The sequence below is a fragment of the Hetaerina americana genome, unplaced genomic scaffold, assembly GCF_022747635.1.
Source record: "Hetaerina americana unplaced genomic scaffold, ioHetAmer1.1.p SCAF_112, whole genome shotgun sequence".
NCBI classification, from domain to species: Eukaryota; Metazoa; Arthropoda; class Insecta; order Odonata; family Calopterygidae; genus Hetaerina; species Hetaerina americana.
Window position 1 is genome coordinate 731,938 of NW_027286204.1, and position 16,124 is coordinate 748,061.

A 16,124-nucleotide genomic window follows, 5' to 3' on the forward strand; every position below is an offset into this window, starting at 1 on the left:
ATCAGAGAAAGAAAATGGAGAGAAGTGAAGAATCAGGAGGAAGTGTGAAAGTGAGGAATCTGTGACCGGAATAAGGTGCTAAAATGAAAAAGAACCTGTAAGTAATGAATTAGGAAACAGATTGCTGACTTGGTGTGTTTCCATTAAAACATTGGTCTACTATGTGACACTGAAAAGAAGAAAAAAACGGTCGTATTTCAGATAATATTGAGTGCATAAAAGAACAAACTATAAAAAAAAATATCTCCATGGGCCAAGTTCAGTGTCGTGTCGTAGTCACTTTTAATCGGCCCTGGCTACTAAACTAGGCCAGAACCATGGGGTAAGCGAAAGACTGCTTGAAGTACATTTGTAGCTCAGGGTGTATGGTGAATATTAGAGAAAAAAATGTTCTAGTTTAGGAGATATTCCGAAGTACTTCGTGTTTTTTCGTGTGAGATGACGACGGAGGTGAGGTAATTGGGCCCTGGTTACTAAACTAGGCCAGGAGCATGGGGTAAGCGAAAGACTGCTTGAAGTACATGTGTAGCCTAATGTGTATTGTGAAATTTGGAGAAAAAAATGTTCTAGTTTAGGAGATATTGTGAAGTACTTTGTGTTTTTTCGTGTGAGATGACGACTGAGGTGAGGTAATTGGGCCCTGGTTACTAAACTAGGCCAGGAGCATGGGGTAAGCGAAAGACCGCTTGAAGTACATGTGTAGCTCAGGGTGTATGGTGAAAATTAGAGAAAAAAATGTTCCACTTAAGGAGATATATTGAAATTCTTAGAAAATCAGCCGAGATAACCCTTTGCCGTGGGCCAAGTTCAGTGTCGTGTCGTAGTCACTTTTAATCGGCCCTGGCTACTAAACTAGGCCAGGAGCATGGGGTAAGCGAAACACTGCTGAAAGTACATGTATAGCCTAGGGTGTATTGTGAAAATTAGAGAAAAAAATGTTTTAGTTAAGGAGATATTGTGATGTACTTTGTGTTTTTTCGTGTGAGATGACGACCGAGGTGTTTTTATCGGGCCCTGGTTACTAAACTAGGCCAGGAGCATGGGGTAAGCGAATAACTGCTTGAAGTACTTGTGTAGCTCAGGGTGTATGGTGAAAATTAGAGAAAAAAATGTTCTAGTTAAGGAGATATTGTGATGTACTTTGTGTTTTTTCGTGTGAGATGACGACTGAGGTGAGGTAATTGGGCCCTGGTTACTAAACTAGGCCAGGAGCATGGGGTAAGCGAAAGACAGCTTGAAGTACATGTTTAGCTTAGGGTGTATGGTGAAAATTAGAGAAAAAAATGTTCTAGTTAAGGAGATATTTTGAAATTCTTAGAAAATCAGCTGAGATAACCCTTTGCCGTGGGCCAAGTTCAGTGTCGTGTCGTAGTCACTTTTAATCGGCCCTGGCTACTAAACTAGGCCAGGAGCATGGGGTAAGCGAAAGACTGCTGAAAGTACATGTATAGCCTAGGGTGTATTGTGAAAATTAGAGAAAAATATGTTCTAGTTTAGGAGATATTCCGAAGTACTTCGTGTTTTTTCGTGTGAGATGACGACGGAGGTGAGGTAATTGGGCCCTGGTTACTAAACTAGGCCAGGAGCATGGGGTAAGCGAAAGACTGCTTGAAGTACATGTGTAGCCTAATGTGTATTGTGAAATTTGGAGAAAAAAATGTTCTAGTTTAGGAGATATTGTGAAGTACTTTGTGTTTTTTCGTGTGAGATGACGACTGAGGTGAGGTAATTGGGCCCTGGTTACTAAACTAGGCCAGGAGCATGGGGTAAGCGAAAGACCGCTTGAAGTACATGTGTAGCTCAGGGTGTATGGTGAAAATTAGAGAAAAAAATGTTCCACTTAAGGAGATATTTTGAAATTCTTAGAAAATCAGCCGAGATAACCCTTTGCCGTGGGCCAAGTTCAGTGTCGTGTCGTAGTCACTTTTAATCGGCCCTGGCTACTAAACTAGGCCAGGAGCATGGGGTAAGCGAAAGACTGCTGAAAGTACATGTATAGCCTAGGGTGTATTGTGAAAATTAGAGAAAAATATGTTCTAGTTTAGGAGATATTCCGAAGTACTTCGTGTTTTTTCGTGTGAGATGACGACGGAGGTGATGTAATTGGGCCCTGGTTACTAAACTAGGCCAGGAGCATGGGGTAAGCGAAAGACTGCTTGAAGTAAATGAGTAGCCTAATATGTTTTGTGAAAATTAGAGAAAAAAATGTTCTAGTTTAGTAGATATTGTGAAGTACTTTGTGTTTTTTCGTGTGAGATGACGACTGAGGTGAGGTAATTGGTCCCTGGTTACTAAACTAGGCCAGGAGCATGGGGTAAGCGAAAGACTGCTTGAAGTACTTGTGTAGCTCAGGGTGTATGGTGAAAATTAGAGAAAAAAATGTTCCACTTAAGGAGATTTTTTGAAATTCTTAGAAAATCAGCCGAGATAACCCTTTGCCGTGGGCCAAGTTCAGTGTCGTGTCGTAGTCACTTTTAATCGGCCCTGGCTACTAAACTAGGCCAGGAGCATGGGGTAAGCGAAAGACTGCTGAAAGTACATGTGTAGCCTAATGTGTATTGTGAAAATTAGAGAAAAAAATGTTCTAGTTTAGGAGATATTGTGAAGTACTTTGTGTTTTCTCGTGTGAGATGACGACCGATGTGAGGTTATTGGGCCCTGGTTACTAAACTAGGCCAGGAGCATGGGGTAAGCGAAAGACTGCTTGAAGTACATGTGTAGCCTAATGTGTATTGTGAAATTTGGAGAAAAAAATGTTCTAGTTTAGGAGATATTGTGAAGTACTTTGTGTTTTTTCGTGTGAGATGACGACTGAGGTGAGGTAATTGGTCCCTGGTTACTAAACTAGGCCAGGAGCATGGGGTAAGCGAAAGACTGCTTGAAGTACATGTTTAGCTTAGGGTGTATGGTGAAAATTAGAGAAAAAAATGTTCTAGTTAAGGAGATATTTTGATATTCTTAGAAAATCAGCTGAGATAACCCTTTGCCGTGGGCCAAGTTCAGTGTCGTGTCGTAGTCACTTTTAATCGGCCCTGGCTACTAAACTAGGCCAGGAGCATGGGGTAAGCGAAAGACTGCTGAAAGTACATGTGTAGCCTAATGTGTATTGTGAAAATTAGAGAAAAAAATGTTCTACTTTAGGAGATATTGTGAAGTACTTTGTGTTTTCTCGTGTGAGATGACGACCGATGTGAGGTTATTGGACCCTGGTTACTAAACTAGGCCAGGTGAATGGGGTAAGCGAAAGACTGCTGAAAGTACATGTGTTGCCTAGGGTGTATGGTGAAAATTAGAGAAAAAAATGTTCTAGTTTAGGAGATATTGTGAAGTACTTTTTGTTTTTTCGTGTGAGATTACGACCGAGGTGAGGTTATATGGCCCTGGTTACTAAACTAGGCCAGGAGCATGGGGTAAGCGAAAGACTGCTGAAAGTACATGTATAGCCTAGGGTGTATTGTGAAAATTAGAGAAAAATATGTTCTAGTTTAGGAGATATTGTGAAGTACTTTTTGTTTTTTCGTGTGAGATTACGACCGAGGTGAGGTTATATGGCCCTGGTTACTAAACTAGGCCAGGAGCATGGGTTAAGCGAAAGACTGCTGAAAGTAAATGTGTAGCCTATGGTGTATTGTGAAAATTAGAGAAGAAAATGTTCTAGTTTAGGAGATATTGTGAAGTACTTTGTGTTTTTTCGTGTGAGATGACGACCGAGGTGAGGTAATTGGGCCCTGGTTACTAAACTAGGCCAGGAGCATGGGGTAAGCGAAAGACTGCTGAAAGTACATGTGTTGCCTAGGGTGTATGGTGAAAATTAGAGAAAAAAATGTTCTAGTTTAGGAGATATTGTGAAGTACTTTGTGTTTTTTCGTGTGAGATGACGACTGAGGTGAGGTAATTGGGCCCTGGTTACTAAACTAGGCCAGGAGCATGGGGTAAGCGAAAGACTGCTTGAAGTACATGAGTAGCCTAATATGTTTTGTGAAAATTAGAGAAAAAAATGTTCTAGTTTAGTAGATATTGTGAAGTACTTTGTGTTTTTTCGTGTGATATGACGACTGAGGTGAGGTAATTGGGCCCTGGTTACTAAACTAGGCCAGGAGCATGGGGTAAGCGAAAGACTGCTTGAAGTACTTGTGTAGCTCAGGGTGTATGGTGAAAATTAGAGAAAAAAATGTTCCACTTAAGGAGATTTTTTGAAATTCTTAGAAAATCAGCCGAGATAACCCTTTGCCGTGGGCCAAGTTCAGTGTCGTGTCGTAGTCACTTTTAATCGGCCCTGGCTACTAAACTAGGCCAGGAGCATGGGGTAAGCGAAAGACTGCTGAAAGTACATGTGTAGCCTAATGTGTATTGTGAAAATTAGAGAAAAAAATGTTCTAGTTTAGGAGATATTGTGAAGTACTTTGTGTTTTCTCGTGTGAGATGACGACCGATGTGAGGTTATTGGGCCCTGGTTATTAAACTAGGCCAGGAGCATGGGGTAAGCGAAAGCCTGCTTGAAGTACATGTGTAGCCTAATGTGTATTGTGAAATTTGGAGAAAAAAATGTTCTAGTTTAGGAGATATTGTGAAGTACTTTGTGTTTTTTCGTGTGAGATGACGACTGAGGTGAGGTAATTGGTCCCTGGTTACTAAACTAGGCCAGGAGCATGGGGTAAGCGAAAGACTGCTTGAAGTACATGTTTAGCTTAGGGTGTATGGTGAAAATTAGAGAAAAAAATGTTCTAGTTAAGGAGATATTTTGATATTCTTAGAAAATCAGCTGAGATAACCCTTTGCCGTGGGCCAAGTTCAGTGTCGTGTCGTAGTCACTTTTAATCGGCCCTGGCTACTAAACTAGGCCAGGAGCATGGGGTAAGCGAAAGACTGCTGAAAGTACATGTGTAGCCTAATGTGTATTGTGAAAATTAGAGAAAAAAATGTTCTAGTTTAGGAGATATTGTGAAGTACTTTGTGTTTTCTCGTGTGAGATGACGACCGATGTGAGGTTATTGGGCCCTGGTTACTAAACTAGGCCAGGTGAATGGGGTAAGCGAAAGACTGCTGAAAGTACATGTGTTGCCTAGGGTGTATGGTGAAAATTAGAGAAAAAAATGTTCTAGTTTAGGAGATATTGTGAAGTACTTTTTGTTTTTTCGTGTGAGATTACGACCGAGGTGAGGTTATATGGCCCTGGTTACTAAACTAGGCCAGGAGCATGGGGTAAGCGAAAGACTGCTGAAAGTAAATGTGTAGCCTATGGTGTATTGTGAAAATTAGAGAAAAAAATATCTAGTTTAGGAGATATTGTGAAGTACTTTGTGTTTTTTCGTGTGAGATGACGACCGAGGTGAGGTAATTGGGCCCTGGTTACTAAACTAGGCCAGGAGCATGGGGTAAGCGAAAGACTGCTGAAAGAACATGTGTTGCCTAGGGTGTATGGTGAAAATTAGAGAAAAAAATGTTCTAGTTTAGGAGATATTATGAAGTACTTTTTGTTTTTTCGTGTGAGATTACGACCGAGGTGAGGTTATATGGCCCTGGTTACTAAACTAGGCCAGGAGCATGGGGTAAGCGGAAGACTGCTGAAAGTAAATGTGTAGCCTATGGTGTATTGTGAAAATTAGAGAAAAAAATGTTCTAGTTTAGGAGATATTGTGAAGTACTTTGTGTTTTTTCGTGTGAGATGACGACCGAGGTGAGGTAATTGGGCCCTGGTTACTAAACTAGGCCAGGAGCATGGGGTAAGCGAAAGACTGCTTGAAGTACATGTGTAGCCTAATGTGTATTGTGAAATTTAGAGAAATAAATGTTCTAGTTTAGTAGATATTGTTAAGTAATTTCTTGTTTTTGGTATGAAAGGGCGACCCTTTGGACTGCACTGGGCCCTGGATGCTACATTAGCCTATGGATGTGGGTTTTATGCCTATGTCGTGATAGAGCAGGGATTGCCGAGTGTTTTTGGTGATTTTCAAGAAAATTACTTTTCTAGTTCAGCAGATATTGTCGAAAACGTTTTCGTTAGGACCTCATAGTTTTTGCTATGAAAGACGACTTCCCGCTTGGGCTAACTTCAGTGTAGAGATCTTTCTAGGGCCCTATATCGTTTACTACATAATTCATCCCGGTCTTACAATTGCAAGTGGTTACAGGGAGTATCACTGATTTTAGTGTGTCCGTTGTAGTCGGATTATTGCAATGGTTTAGGGGATTTACTTAGTTATGTCTTGCAAAAATATTTACGTTGGTATGACTGAAAAATCCAGAGCTCCAACGGCCGGTGGATAGTCGTGGGCTAGCTCGTCGTGGGCCAAGTTCAGTTAAGTAGCTATTACGGCTTGTCTTATTTAAAACTGAGAAAACTCATATTAACGTAGATACTTACCCAATAGGAGTTTTCCCGATTTAACTTATTGATGCTTTTGGCTCAAATGTTGCATTGCAGTAAAAGTTCAATTTCCTTTCATTCGCCACCGGATATTCACTAGACATCAACAAAAATGTTGGTGGTAAAGATATGACTGACAAATATTTTAAATGCATTTGCCAAGTGAAGAACAGCATAAATATATTTGAAGTGTGCTTATTTTCTTCTGTATTTATGACTGGGACAAACATTGCTTAAGAAACAGAATCTATAATATGGTTTTGCTGATTGTGACACAAAACAGCCGCTTTGCACATGTTTATTCATAAATTTGAGATTCTTGAGGATCCCCAGTTCTGCATGACAATTTTTAATTCGTGTGGTTCTCAGCTTGGCTATGGTAGCCTGTCGGACGTATAGGAAGTTAAAGATCAATCACCGAATGCCAGCTTTTTATTAAATGTCGCGGCACGACAGGTAGCATAAGCGCAATTTCAGGTTGAAAGGCTAAAAATTTTAAGTCGACTCACCAGTCTGCGCAAAATCCGCCTCAGCGCAGCTGCTGGATAGTATTAAAGACCTGTTTATTTTAGGAACTTGGGGCTTGAAATTGATTACTGTTTATGGAATGAATGTGATATTTCGCTGAAAGAAGTTGAATGTTAATACTTAAGAAATGGGGGTCGTAAATATGTTTGTGATAACCTCGGGCGTTTTCCTTTTGGGATTATTAATGGGAGGCATCGACTACATTATGAATCACGAAGAAAATAGATGTGAGATGACATATATGTTTGAGTATCCTCAGTATGTGGTAAGTTGGTGATATATTTTTGTGGTTAGAAACTTGTTTCTCTGAAAACCTTAACAGGCATCTCTTGCTTCTTAAACTCCGAAGGTGGTAACTTATCACATTGTGTAATCACTTTTTCACATAAATATAACTATTACTCTTTTGTGATTCCTGAATATTCTGTACGATACATTTGTTTTGAATATTTCAGAGGATTATTTTACCGCTGTCAGTTGCTCAAAGTTATCCTAGGTACAAGTTATACGCATACGGCGAAGGACAATACACAGAAAAGCTAAGGAGCATGCAGTTTCGCGGTATACCAGTACTCTTCATTCCCGGCAATAGTGGTTCTTACAAACAAGGTTTGTGGTGCAATTTACTAACATGAAACTGCATAATGCACGAGGAGTTCTATAATGCGACGTAACATTTTTCAGTGAGGTCCTTGGCGTCGGTAAGTCTTCGTATGTCACTTAGCTCCAACAGCCCCTACGTGTTTAATTATTTTACCGCCGACTTAAATGAGGAATATTCAGCATTGTATGGAGCTGTTTTGTATGAACAGACGAGGTTCATAGGTGAATGTGTCAAGAAAATTTTAAGTTTATATCCAGATGACAGAAAAAGACCCACATCAGTCATACTTATTGGACACTCAATGGTAAGGATCGAGCCACAAACACCATATTAACTACATTTTTTGTAATTTATTTGATAATTTTGTTTTACTCTTTCAACATTATTTTCCAGGGAGGTTTAATTGCCAAAGGTGTTATCATGGAGCCAGATTTTGATCATGACATGGTAAACAGTATTATCACATTAGCAGCCCCCCACAAAAGCCCAGTCCTAATGGCAGATGAGCATATAGCAAAGTATCATGCAAATGTGTCTAGACATTGGACACATAAACGGAATGTGAGCTGGACAAACATTGTTATAGCTTCCATTGGGGGTGGTCAGAGAGACATAATAGTTCGCCCGGATCTCATCAAATCCGATGTAGCAGATTTCAGCGTACTGGTAATATATACATTTAGTTATTATATATATATATATATATATATATATATATATATATATATATATATATATATATATATATATATAAAATTATATGCACCTTATGGTAACTTAGGATATCAAAATTTTCATATTTAAAGCTATTACTGACATGATTGCTGTGCCCATCAACTTTAGTGGACCAACTAATGCATTTGATTTTTGTCTTATTTTGATGGATATCTGCTGATTGGGGTGGAGCAAATAAATGATGGCCATCCATTGCTCACTTTCATTTTTCAAAATAGTTTGGCAATATGGATATGTACCGAAACTGGTGGATAATTGCATAAGATTGCACAATTTAAGATTTAATTTCATCAATAATTTGATACTTAGTAGTTAGGTGCATAATTTATTTAGAGAGACTGAACTTATTGGATATAATTTCAAATAATTAAGCCCATATCATTATGTTGCTATATCATATTTTGTTTTCCCCTCAAATATCAGTAAAATATATTCAAATTTAAAAAAATGGAGGCTTGCACATGTTGATGGAAAACTTCTCAAAATTTTATGACATGTTCTTCACAGACAACAGCAATTCCAACAGTTTGGTTGTCCACCGACCACTTGTGTATTTTGTGGTGTAAACAACTAGTTCTCATCGTGGTGAGAGCTCTATTCGACATGGTCGACCCAAGGACTCACCAGATCTCTAAAAGTATAGAGCACAAGAAGACAGCTCTTGGGTATCATCTGGTCAAAGTATGTAACCTGTAGCTTTTCCTTTTTCAATATTTCCGTGCATACATCAGAACTATGATTTCTTATAAAAAAATTAGTCATCAAAGTATTTACTTCCATTGTTTGTGAGACGTACGTTGGAGGGACCCATGTGCTTTCAATGCATTCTTGAATGCCCACATCACCCTTTTGTGAATTTCATAGAACCATTTAACGGATGGAATATATAGCAAACAATCCCTTGGAAATATTTTGGGAGCCAGTCAAGTTTTGGCTTTGCAATCATCCTTTGTTTTAATTTTATGATCAGCGGACTGCAAGTAAGCGCCTGGCAGCTTCCTTTCACCGCAAGGAAGCTCACTTTGATGAGGAGGGTGATTGGGAGGAGCCTCTGAAGAGGCATTTCTCCTTCCAGCGAGAGAGAGTGATGAAGAATACGTACCTGATGATTAGACTGGTGGATGACCCAAAGCATCAAATGGCAGCGATACTTGCGGTCAATTTAGATGCAAAAGATTGGGTGTATGCCTGTGTTGCCGATAAAATCCAGAAAGGTGTTAAAATATGGTAAGATGCATTTTTGGCCTCAATATATGACTATATTTCCTATAAAAGTTTGAAATTGGAGATTGTTTGTACAGTTTTGCTATATTGTAAAATACTTCCCCATTTTGCTCTGTTTGATAATTTTATATTTCACATTCCAGTGATAAAGGTGTTAATCTTTCTGGTGAATCTAAGTTTCTTCCTTCTCTAAGATTGAAAAGGAAAACTATTTTATTGAATTTGGCAGCTCTCAAAAAAATGTTTTATACGCATGTAGTGGTTCGAGTTCCTCCTACTACGGATCCAGTAAGTGGCATTTTGTCATGTAGCTTTCCCTTCCAACATGCATGATGCCACGCTTTTTGTTGCTTGCTCATCATTTCCTGATTTCTGCATATATGTTCCATATAGACAAGAACCAGAACAAGAATTTTTCTTGAAGTGGAAGCATTAATGAATTGTGAGAAACGTATAAGTAGAATAAAAGAGTGGATCCTAGGTTTCTTTTGATGAAACATTTGGCTGGCTCATGCATGTGGAGTCAAGAATCGGATGTATCTTTTGATGGCCTAATTCCACTCAATTCAGGATTTATATTTCTTCTCAATCAATAATATTGAGCTCCAAGTGGCATATTTTGAATTTTTTCTGTGATGTCTTGAAATCCAGTCTCATATAATGCTTGCCAATTCCTTTTCCAAATATTTATTTATCACTTCTGTTATTGTAATACATCTGCTCACCACCTTCATTCCACTGTGAGGAGATTTTTAATCAACTAAGAGCTGGTGCTGGTGTATTGTCGAAAATAATTTCAGATTCACCCCAAGTACCTCTCATTAATTATGGTTGACGATTCAGTTTTGATTAAAAATATTTAATTGATGAATCTGTTTCTAAAATGAGATATTACACAATCTATTAATGATTGTTTATTTAGTAAGCATGTATGGTCCTGAAATGGTAATTATTTAGTTGAATAATTATCAATTCTTTAATGGAAGTCTAATCGAAGACTGGAGAGTGGTTCATTTCAATTTTACTCACGCTTTGCCCATTCATGAGGTGTACTCACGTTTGCATTTGATGTTGCCATCTTTGGTCCAGGATTTAGCGGTAAACCTATCATATTAGGGAATGAAAACTAGTTATCATCATAATCAGTATTTCAATCCTAAGATTGGCCTCCTGTGGCTCTTCATCTGCTCAGGTCAATGGAGGAGTCCATTTGCTCTGTCTTCACTCCTTGAATTGTTTGTATCTGCCCTTGGCTTCTCTATTCCACAAACAAGGGTTTTAACTTTCTTCTTGTTGATTCTCATATTTTATTCCCCTAGTACTTGGTCCGTAGCATTCAGAATTGCTTGCAGGTTATTCCATGTTTGCGCAACTGCCGCAATGTCGTCTGCAAACCAGAGCTCGTTAATATATTTGCCATTCACCACTTTGACTCCTTTTATACACAATTCTTGTGATTATTTCATTCCCTCCTTTAGATTTATGTTGATTTGCACTGGTGAGAGGTTGCATCCTTGTCTAACTGTGTTAGTTATTAAGGCTTCTTTTTTCCTTTGGTTTTTCATTTGCATGGCTGTTAAGTGATTCTTGCTGAGTTGATGAATTATTCTTCTGTCATTTTTGGTCATTCTAAGAGCTTCTAATATCTTGAACATCTTGTTCCATTTGTTGTTATCGAAGGTTTTTTCCAAGTCCATGAATGCCACAATTATGGTTTACGTGTAAATTTTTTTGGCCAGTACCCTCAAGGTGAGTATTGCTTCTCTTTGAAAAAGGAATGGTGGCAGAAATTAAAATGATTTTAAAAAAGGTATAAAACCTAAGTATGAAGGCCTATGTACACACTATGGCTGTTCATGCATGTGAAACAAGAGAAGATACACCAAGGATTATAATGGACATGCATCCATACAATGAAACAATTTTTGTATGTTCCACAATGCACATTTGAGAGCACTTCTGTTCATGCATCTACGTCTGACATTGTGTGATTGCTTTCCCTGTTATCCATTCCTGTTGCAGTGGATGAAATATCCATCCAGTGCATCTTTTGGCAAAAGAATTGGGGCACGTGGTTGCGTAAACCCTCCATGGATATAATTAATTATTAAATCTTCCTTGGCCGCTTAGTGTTCTGAGCAATTCAAAGGTCCATGGTTTGATTCCCAATCAGGAAAACTTTTCTCCTTAAAATTAGTGACTTTCAACCTCCTCCGCTAACCTTGTAGTCATCCACAGCATAATGTGACAAGTGTATTTATTCTTTTTGCATTCATCTACACCCATATGAATATGTTTTCATGCTTCAATGTTCCTATCAATGGCAGCCATAACAATTAATATGATGCATTTCTTGTCAATGAATTTTCGTGGTGGTCTAATATCTTTGAAACAGGGACTAGAAAGGTATTAAATTATTGGTATTATTAGAGTATATTTTCCAGTATTTGGCTGCAGTGTATGTGATGTTGAAAAGACTAATGACTACTAGTGTAGCATCATCTGGGGATCTGTGTATCGGTATAGATAAATGTACAGCAAAATAATACCAGGATACAAGGTCGAACAGTGATAGGTAGAATTTCTGAAGATGATCTGAGCATGTATACTCAATAGCTTAGTATTGGTTCTTGCTATGTTCTGGTAATTATTTATTTTCTCAGATATGTGAAGACGCAGGGCTAGATTAAACATATTACAAAGATATAAAGTGTGTAGTTTCGCAATTGACATTGGAGATGTAATACGACCCCCGATTTACATTAGCAGGGCCGACAGTTGTCACAAAATTAAAGAGACTGTCGAACTGATGGATTCAAGTATTCATTTTTCCCGTGCACTATTCACGACAACAATAAAAGGGGGAACGCCTAAGAAAATAGTAGGTATGCGCTGTCGAAAACAGAGCTACACAAGGTTAAATTCCCGCAAATCACCCTCCAAGTCTGACTTCCTAATGCTCCCTGCCGCGTGCCCTTGTGCCAGGTGGGGTGAATGTACTTAAAGTCTATTGTATTTGTGGTATTTGTGGATTGTCCGTCTGGAATGCATAGAATACTAACCTGTAATAAATATCTGCATTGCATGTGTGCCAGCCCACTTTTAATGTATTTTCTTGTCGTCTTTGTGTAGGCATAAGAATAGCTGCTAACCATGTAATACTTATATTATATGTAGGCATGTTGAATGATTGGTGTTTGGTTGGCCCCTTTTCACGAGGCTTTTGGTGGATCGCGGGTGCTTGCTTAATTGCTCGTGCTAGGTGCTTGAGGTAGTAGCGGGATTATATGTAGAATGGCTGGTGACCTACCACCCCCGGCCACACACCCTTGTGATGTCTTGCAGGGTATTATGCAGATGTAGATGAAAGTCTAAGAACAAAATGAAAGGCAAATTGAATGAACCATTTTGGATTGAATTCACTCGAGGTTCCTCTGTGGACTGGTGAGACCTATCCAGAGGGGCATAGCAACATTTCTAACAGTTGGGTTCTTCAATAGTGTCCCAATGAAAGAAGTGCCTGCTACCATGACAATAGGAATCTTGACTGCCTCAGCAATGAAAGTCATAGTTGATTCTAAAAATAATAATGATATCTTTATTGTTCTGTTGGTCGAGGACATGACATATAGGACATGGACAGCTGGGTGAGGGAAAGAAGTAAAATAGTACTAATGCACAAAAACATTACTACAGAGAATACAACATCACACAAAAAACATCATTCTAATTGCAATTTGTCAACAAAGAATTCATCAATACTGCAGTAACATTTGAGGAGTAATAACTTCTTAACTTCAATTTTAAAGTCAGTCACAGTAGACTTATTTTTTATGTTCAGTTTATGATAAATGAGTGAGGCTGCATGATGCGGGCCTTTCTTCTAAATAATGAGTGGTTGATTTTTCAGGTGCACATTCTCCCTTCCACAGTTCAGGTGATCAGGCACGGTGGAATTTGGTAAAAAACAAACAACGATTCTTTCTTACACGCCAAGAGGAATGAAGGATGTATATTTTATTTTATTTTACAACATTGTTCACATACAGCAGTAGCGCCATTTTACAATAAAAAATATAAACAACATGAAAGAGTACAAAATACAATAACAGCATAACAATAACAACGAAAACCAAGCATGGACTGGGGAAAATTTTAATTTACTGAAAGGTGGGATAAAGCTGAAAGGTGGTGAAGTTATTGCATGATAAGTTAAAGGGCTTGACAGTGGGAGGGAAGAATTTAGAAGGGAGGAGAGGCGAAATAACAGTGAGCGCTCGGTGAGAGATATTCTAGGAATAGGAGCAGAGATGGAGTAGGGAGTGGGTGCGGGTGGATCGGGTTGGTATCCTGAAGTTGAAGAAAGATAGCAGTTCAGGGCAATCAATAGCCGAGTTTAGGGTGTTGTGGAGGAGTTTTAAATCAGCTTTAAGTCTGCAGCTTTGGGGACTAGAAATGGATGGGGAAGACAGAACAGCATTTGAGGACATATTGCGGTAATGTGGGACTCGGTGTTTGACTATTTTGGCAAAGAAGTGAGAGATTAAATCGAGGGATTTAAGGTTAATTGGGGATGATGTGGACCAAATGGGGGAGCAATATGATATGCTGGGAAGGACAATTATTGAGAAGTATGAATGGAGTGCAATTGGATCTTTAATTTCTGTGAAGCGGTAAAGAAGGCCTAGTAGGGACATTGCTTTATTTTTTAAAGTCTGTATATGGTCGGAGTAATTTAGTTTCTGGTCAATTAAAACGCCCAGGTCTTTAATAGTTGTTACTTGATTTAAGGGAGTTGAGTTAATTGAGTAGTTAAACAGCAAGGGGTTTTTTTTCAGAGCAAGAGTCATGATGTTGCATTTTCCAGGGTTTAAGTTAAGCCTCCAGGTATCACACCATAGGGAAATTTTATGCATGGCAGGGTCATTTAAGTTCACTTCTTTAAATAATGGCCCTCCTGGGGTTCTCATGGGAGCATTCACCATTGCTTTTACAGACATTTTTAGCATGGAAAATGCCTTCATTACTCTACTAGAGCTCCCCCTAAAAACTCCATAGGTTGAGTAGGAATGAATTTTGGCATTGTATACCAGTTTCAATGTCTCTAGTGTGGTAGTTGGGGCATTTCCTGATCATGTATGTCCCAGTGGGTATTTAATTAATTATTTCATCAACATGAGAATACAAGTCTTGATTTTCACTTAAAGATAATCCCAAAACTTTTGTGGAGCTGGACTGGTGAATAGATTTATATGAATGTGCTCTGAAAAGAGGACTTCTACGAGGTCTGTTCAAAGAGTATCACAAATTTTGAATTTTTGCGGGTTACATATATTAGCTTTTTGATTTTTTTGTGGCATTACTACCTTGATCAAAAAGTTCCCGGAATTTATTCAGAAAATTAAAAATACAAGTTTATTCATCTAAATCTATATTGTCCCCTTCAAAGTAATCCCCATCGACTGCAACACACTTATGCCAGCGCTTGATCCAATCCTCGAAACATTTTTTATATTCGGTTTTCGGTATGTCCATCAGTGCTTCCTGCGATTTTTCCATTACTTCCTCTCGGCTGCTAAAACGCGTTCCCCGTAATGGTTTTTTAACTCGATTGAACAGAAAGAAGTCACAGGGAGCCAAATCAGGTGAATTCGGTGGCTGTTGGATGGTGTTTGTTGCATTTTTCGTCAAAAAATTACGAATAATGATAGCACTGTGCGACGGTGCGTTATCATGGTGCAAAATCCACGAGTTTTCTGCCCACATTTCTGGTCTCTTTCGGCGAATTGCTTCACGCAAACGTCTCATAACGCCCAAATAATACTCTTTGTTTACTGTCTGGCCTTCTGGCAAAAATTCATGATGCACTACACCGTTGTAATCCATGAAAACCGTCAGCATTGCCTTCTTTTTTGACTGAAAACGACGTGGTTTTTTTGGTCTCGGCTCATTTGGTGAACGCCATTCACTTGCCTGATGTCTGGATTGCGTGTCGTACTCATAAACCCACGTCTCGTCTCCAGTAATGATCCTTTTGATGAATGTGGGATCGGATTCAGCCTCGCAAATCATGTCTTTTTCGACGTCAACACGGTCTCTTTTTTGCATGAAATTGAGGTCTTTCGGCACCAACTTTGCTGCTACACGACGGAAACCCAAATCATTAACCACAATGTCTTGGGCGGATCCATAGGCAATGTTCAAGTCCTCCGCTATTTCTCTGATGGTTAATTTGCGGTTATTGACCAACATTTCTTTTACTTTACCAATTTTTTCACCGACTTTCGATGTCGATGGTCTGCCACTGCGTTCATCATCTTCGATTGACTCACGACCACTTCTGAACCGCTCGTGCCACTGGTAAACGACCGTTTTTTTTAGAGAATCGTTGCCGAAACACTTTTCCAACATTTCCAACGTCCGTGCGCCACTAAATCCGTTTTTTACGCAAAATTTAATACAAGTTCGTTGTTGCAAATTTAAATCCATTTCTGCAATTGTAAAAAATCGCCAACACACACAGAGATAGATGTACTCTTGGCTACGTAACTTTTGCAAATGTCAAGTTATGACACTAAGATTTAAAGGGAGTATCAACAACAGATGTACCAATTTAACAAAAAAAACAGAACTCAAATCGGAACGATGGGAGCGCCACACGGTGGT

The 16,124-nt window shown here is 38.9% G+C and overlaps 1 protein-coding gene across 1 annotated transcript in view; it reads left to right on the forward strand.

The window, feature by feature from the left end:
* Positions 1 to 6,895: 6,895 nt before the first annotated feature.
* Positions 6,896 to 16,124, forward strand: part of PGAP1 (GPI inositol-deacylase) — a 35,732-nt gene continuing 26,503 nt past the window's right edge. The window contains exons 1-7 of the mRNA XM_071582461.1: positions 6,896 to 7,160; positions 7,351 to 7,504; positions 7,580 to 7,803; positions 7,893 to 8,165; positions 8,742 to 8,915; positions 9,205 to 9,461; positions 9,602 to 9,746. Coding sequence (XP_071438562.1) covers positions 7,023 to 7,160; positions 7,351 to 7,504; positions 7,580 to 7,803; positions 7,893 to 8,165; positions 8,742 to 8,915; positions 9,205 to 9,461; positions 9,602 to 9,746 — 1,365 coding nt within the window. The 5' untranslated portion in view covers positions 6,896 to 7,022. The remainder of the gene's footprint in view (positions 7,161 to 7,350; positions 7,505 to 7,579; positions 7,804 to 7,892; positions 8,166 to 8,741; positions 8,916 to 9,204; positions 9,462 to 9,601; positions 9,747 to 16,124) is intronic.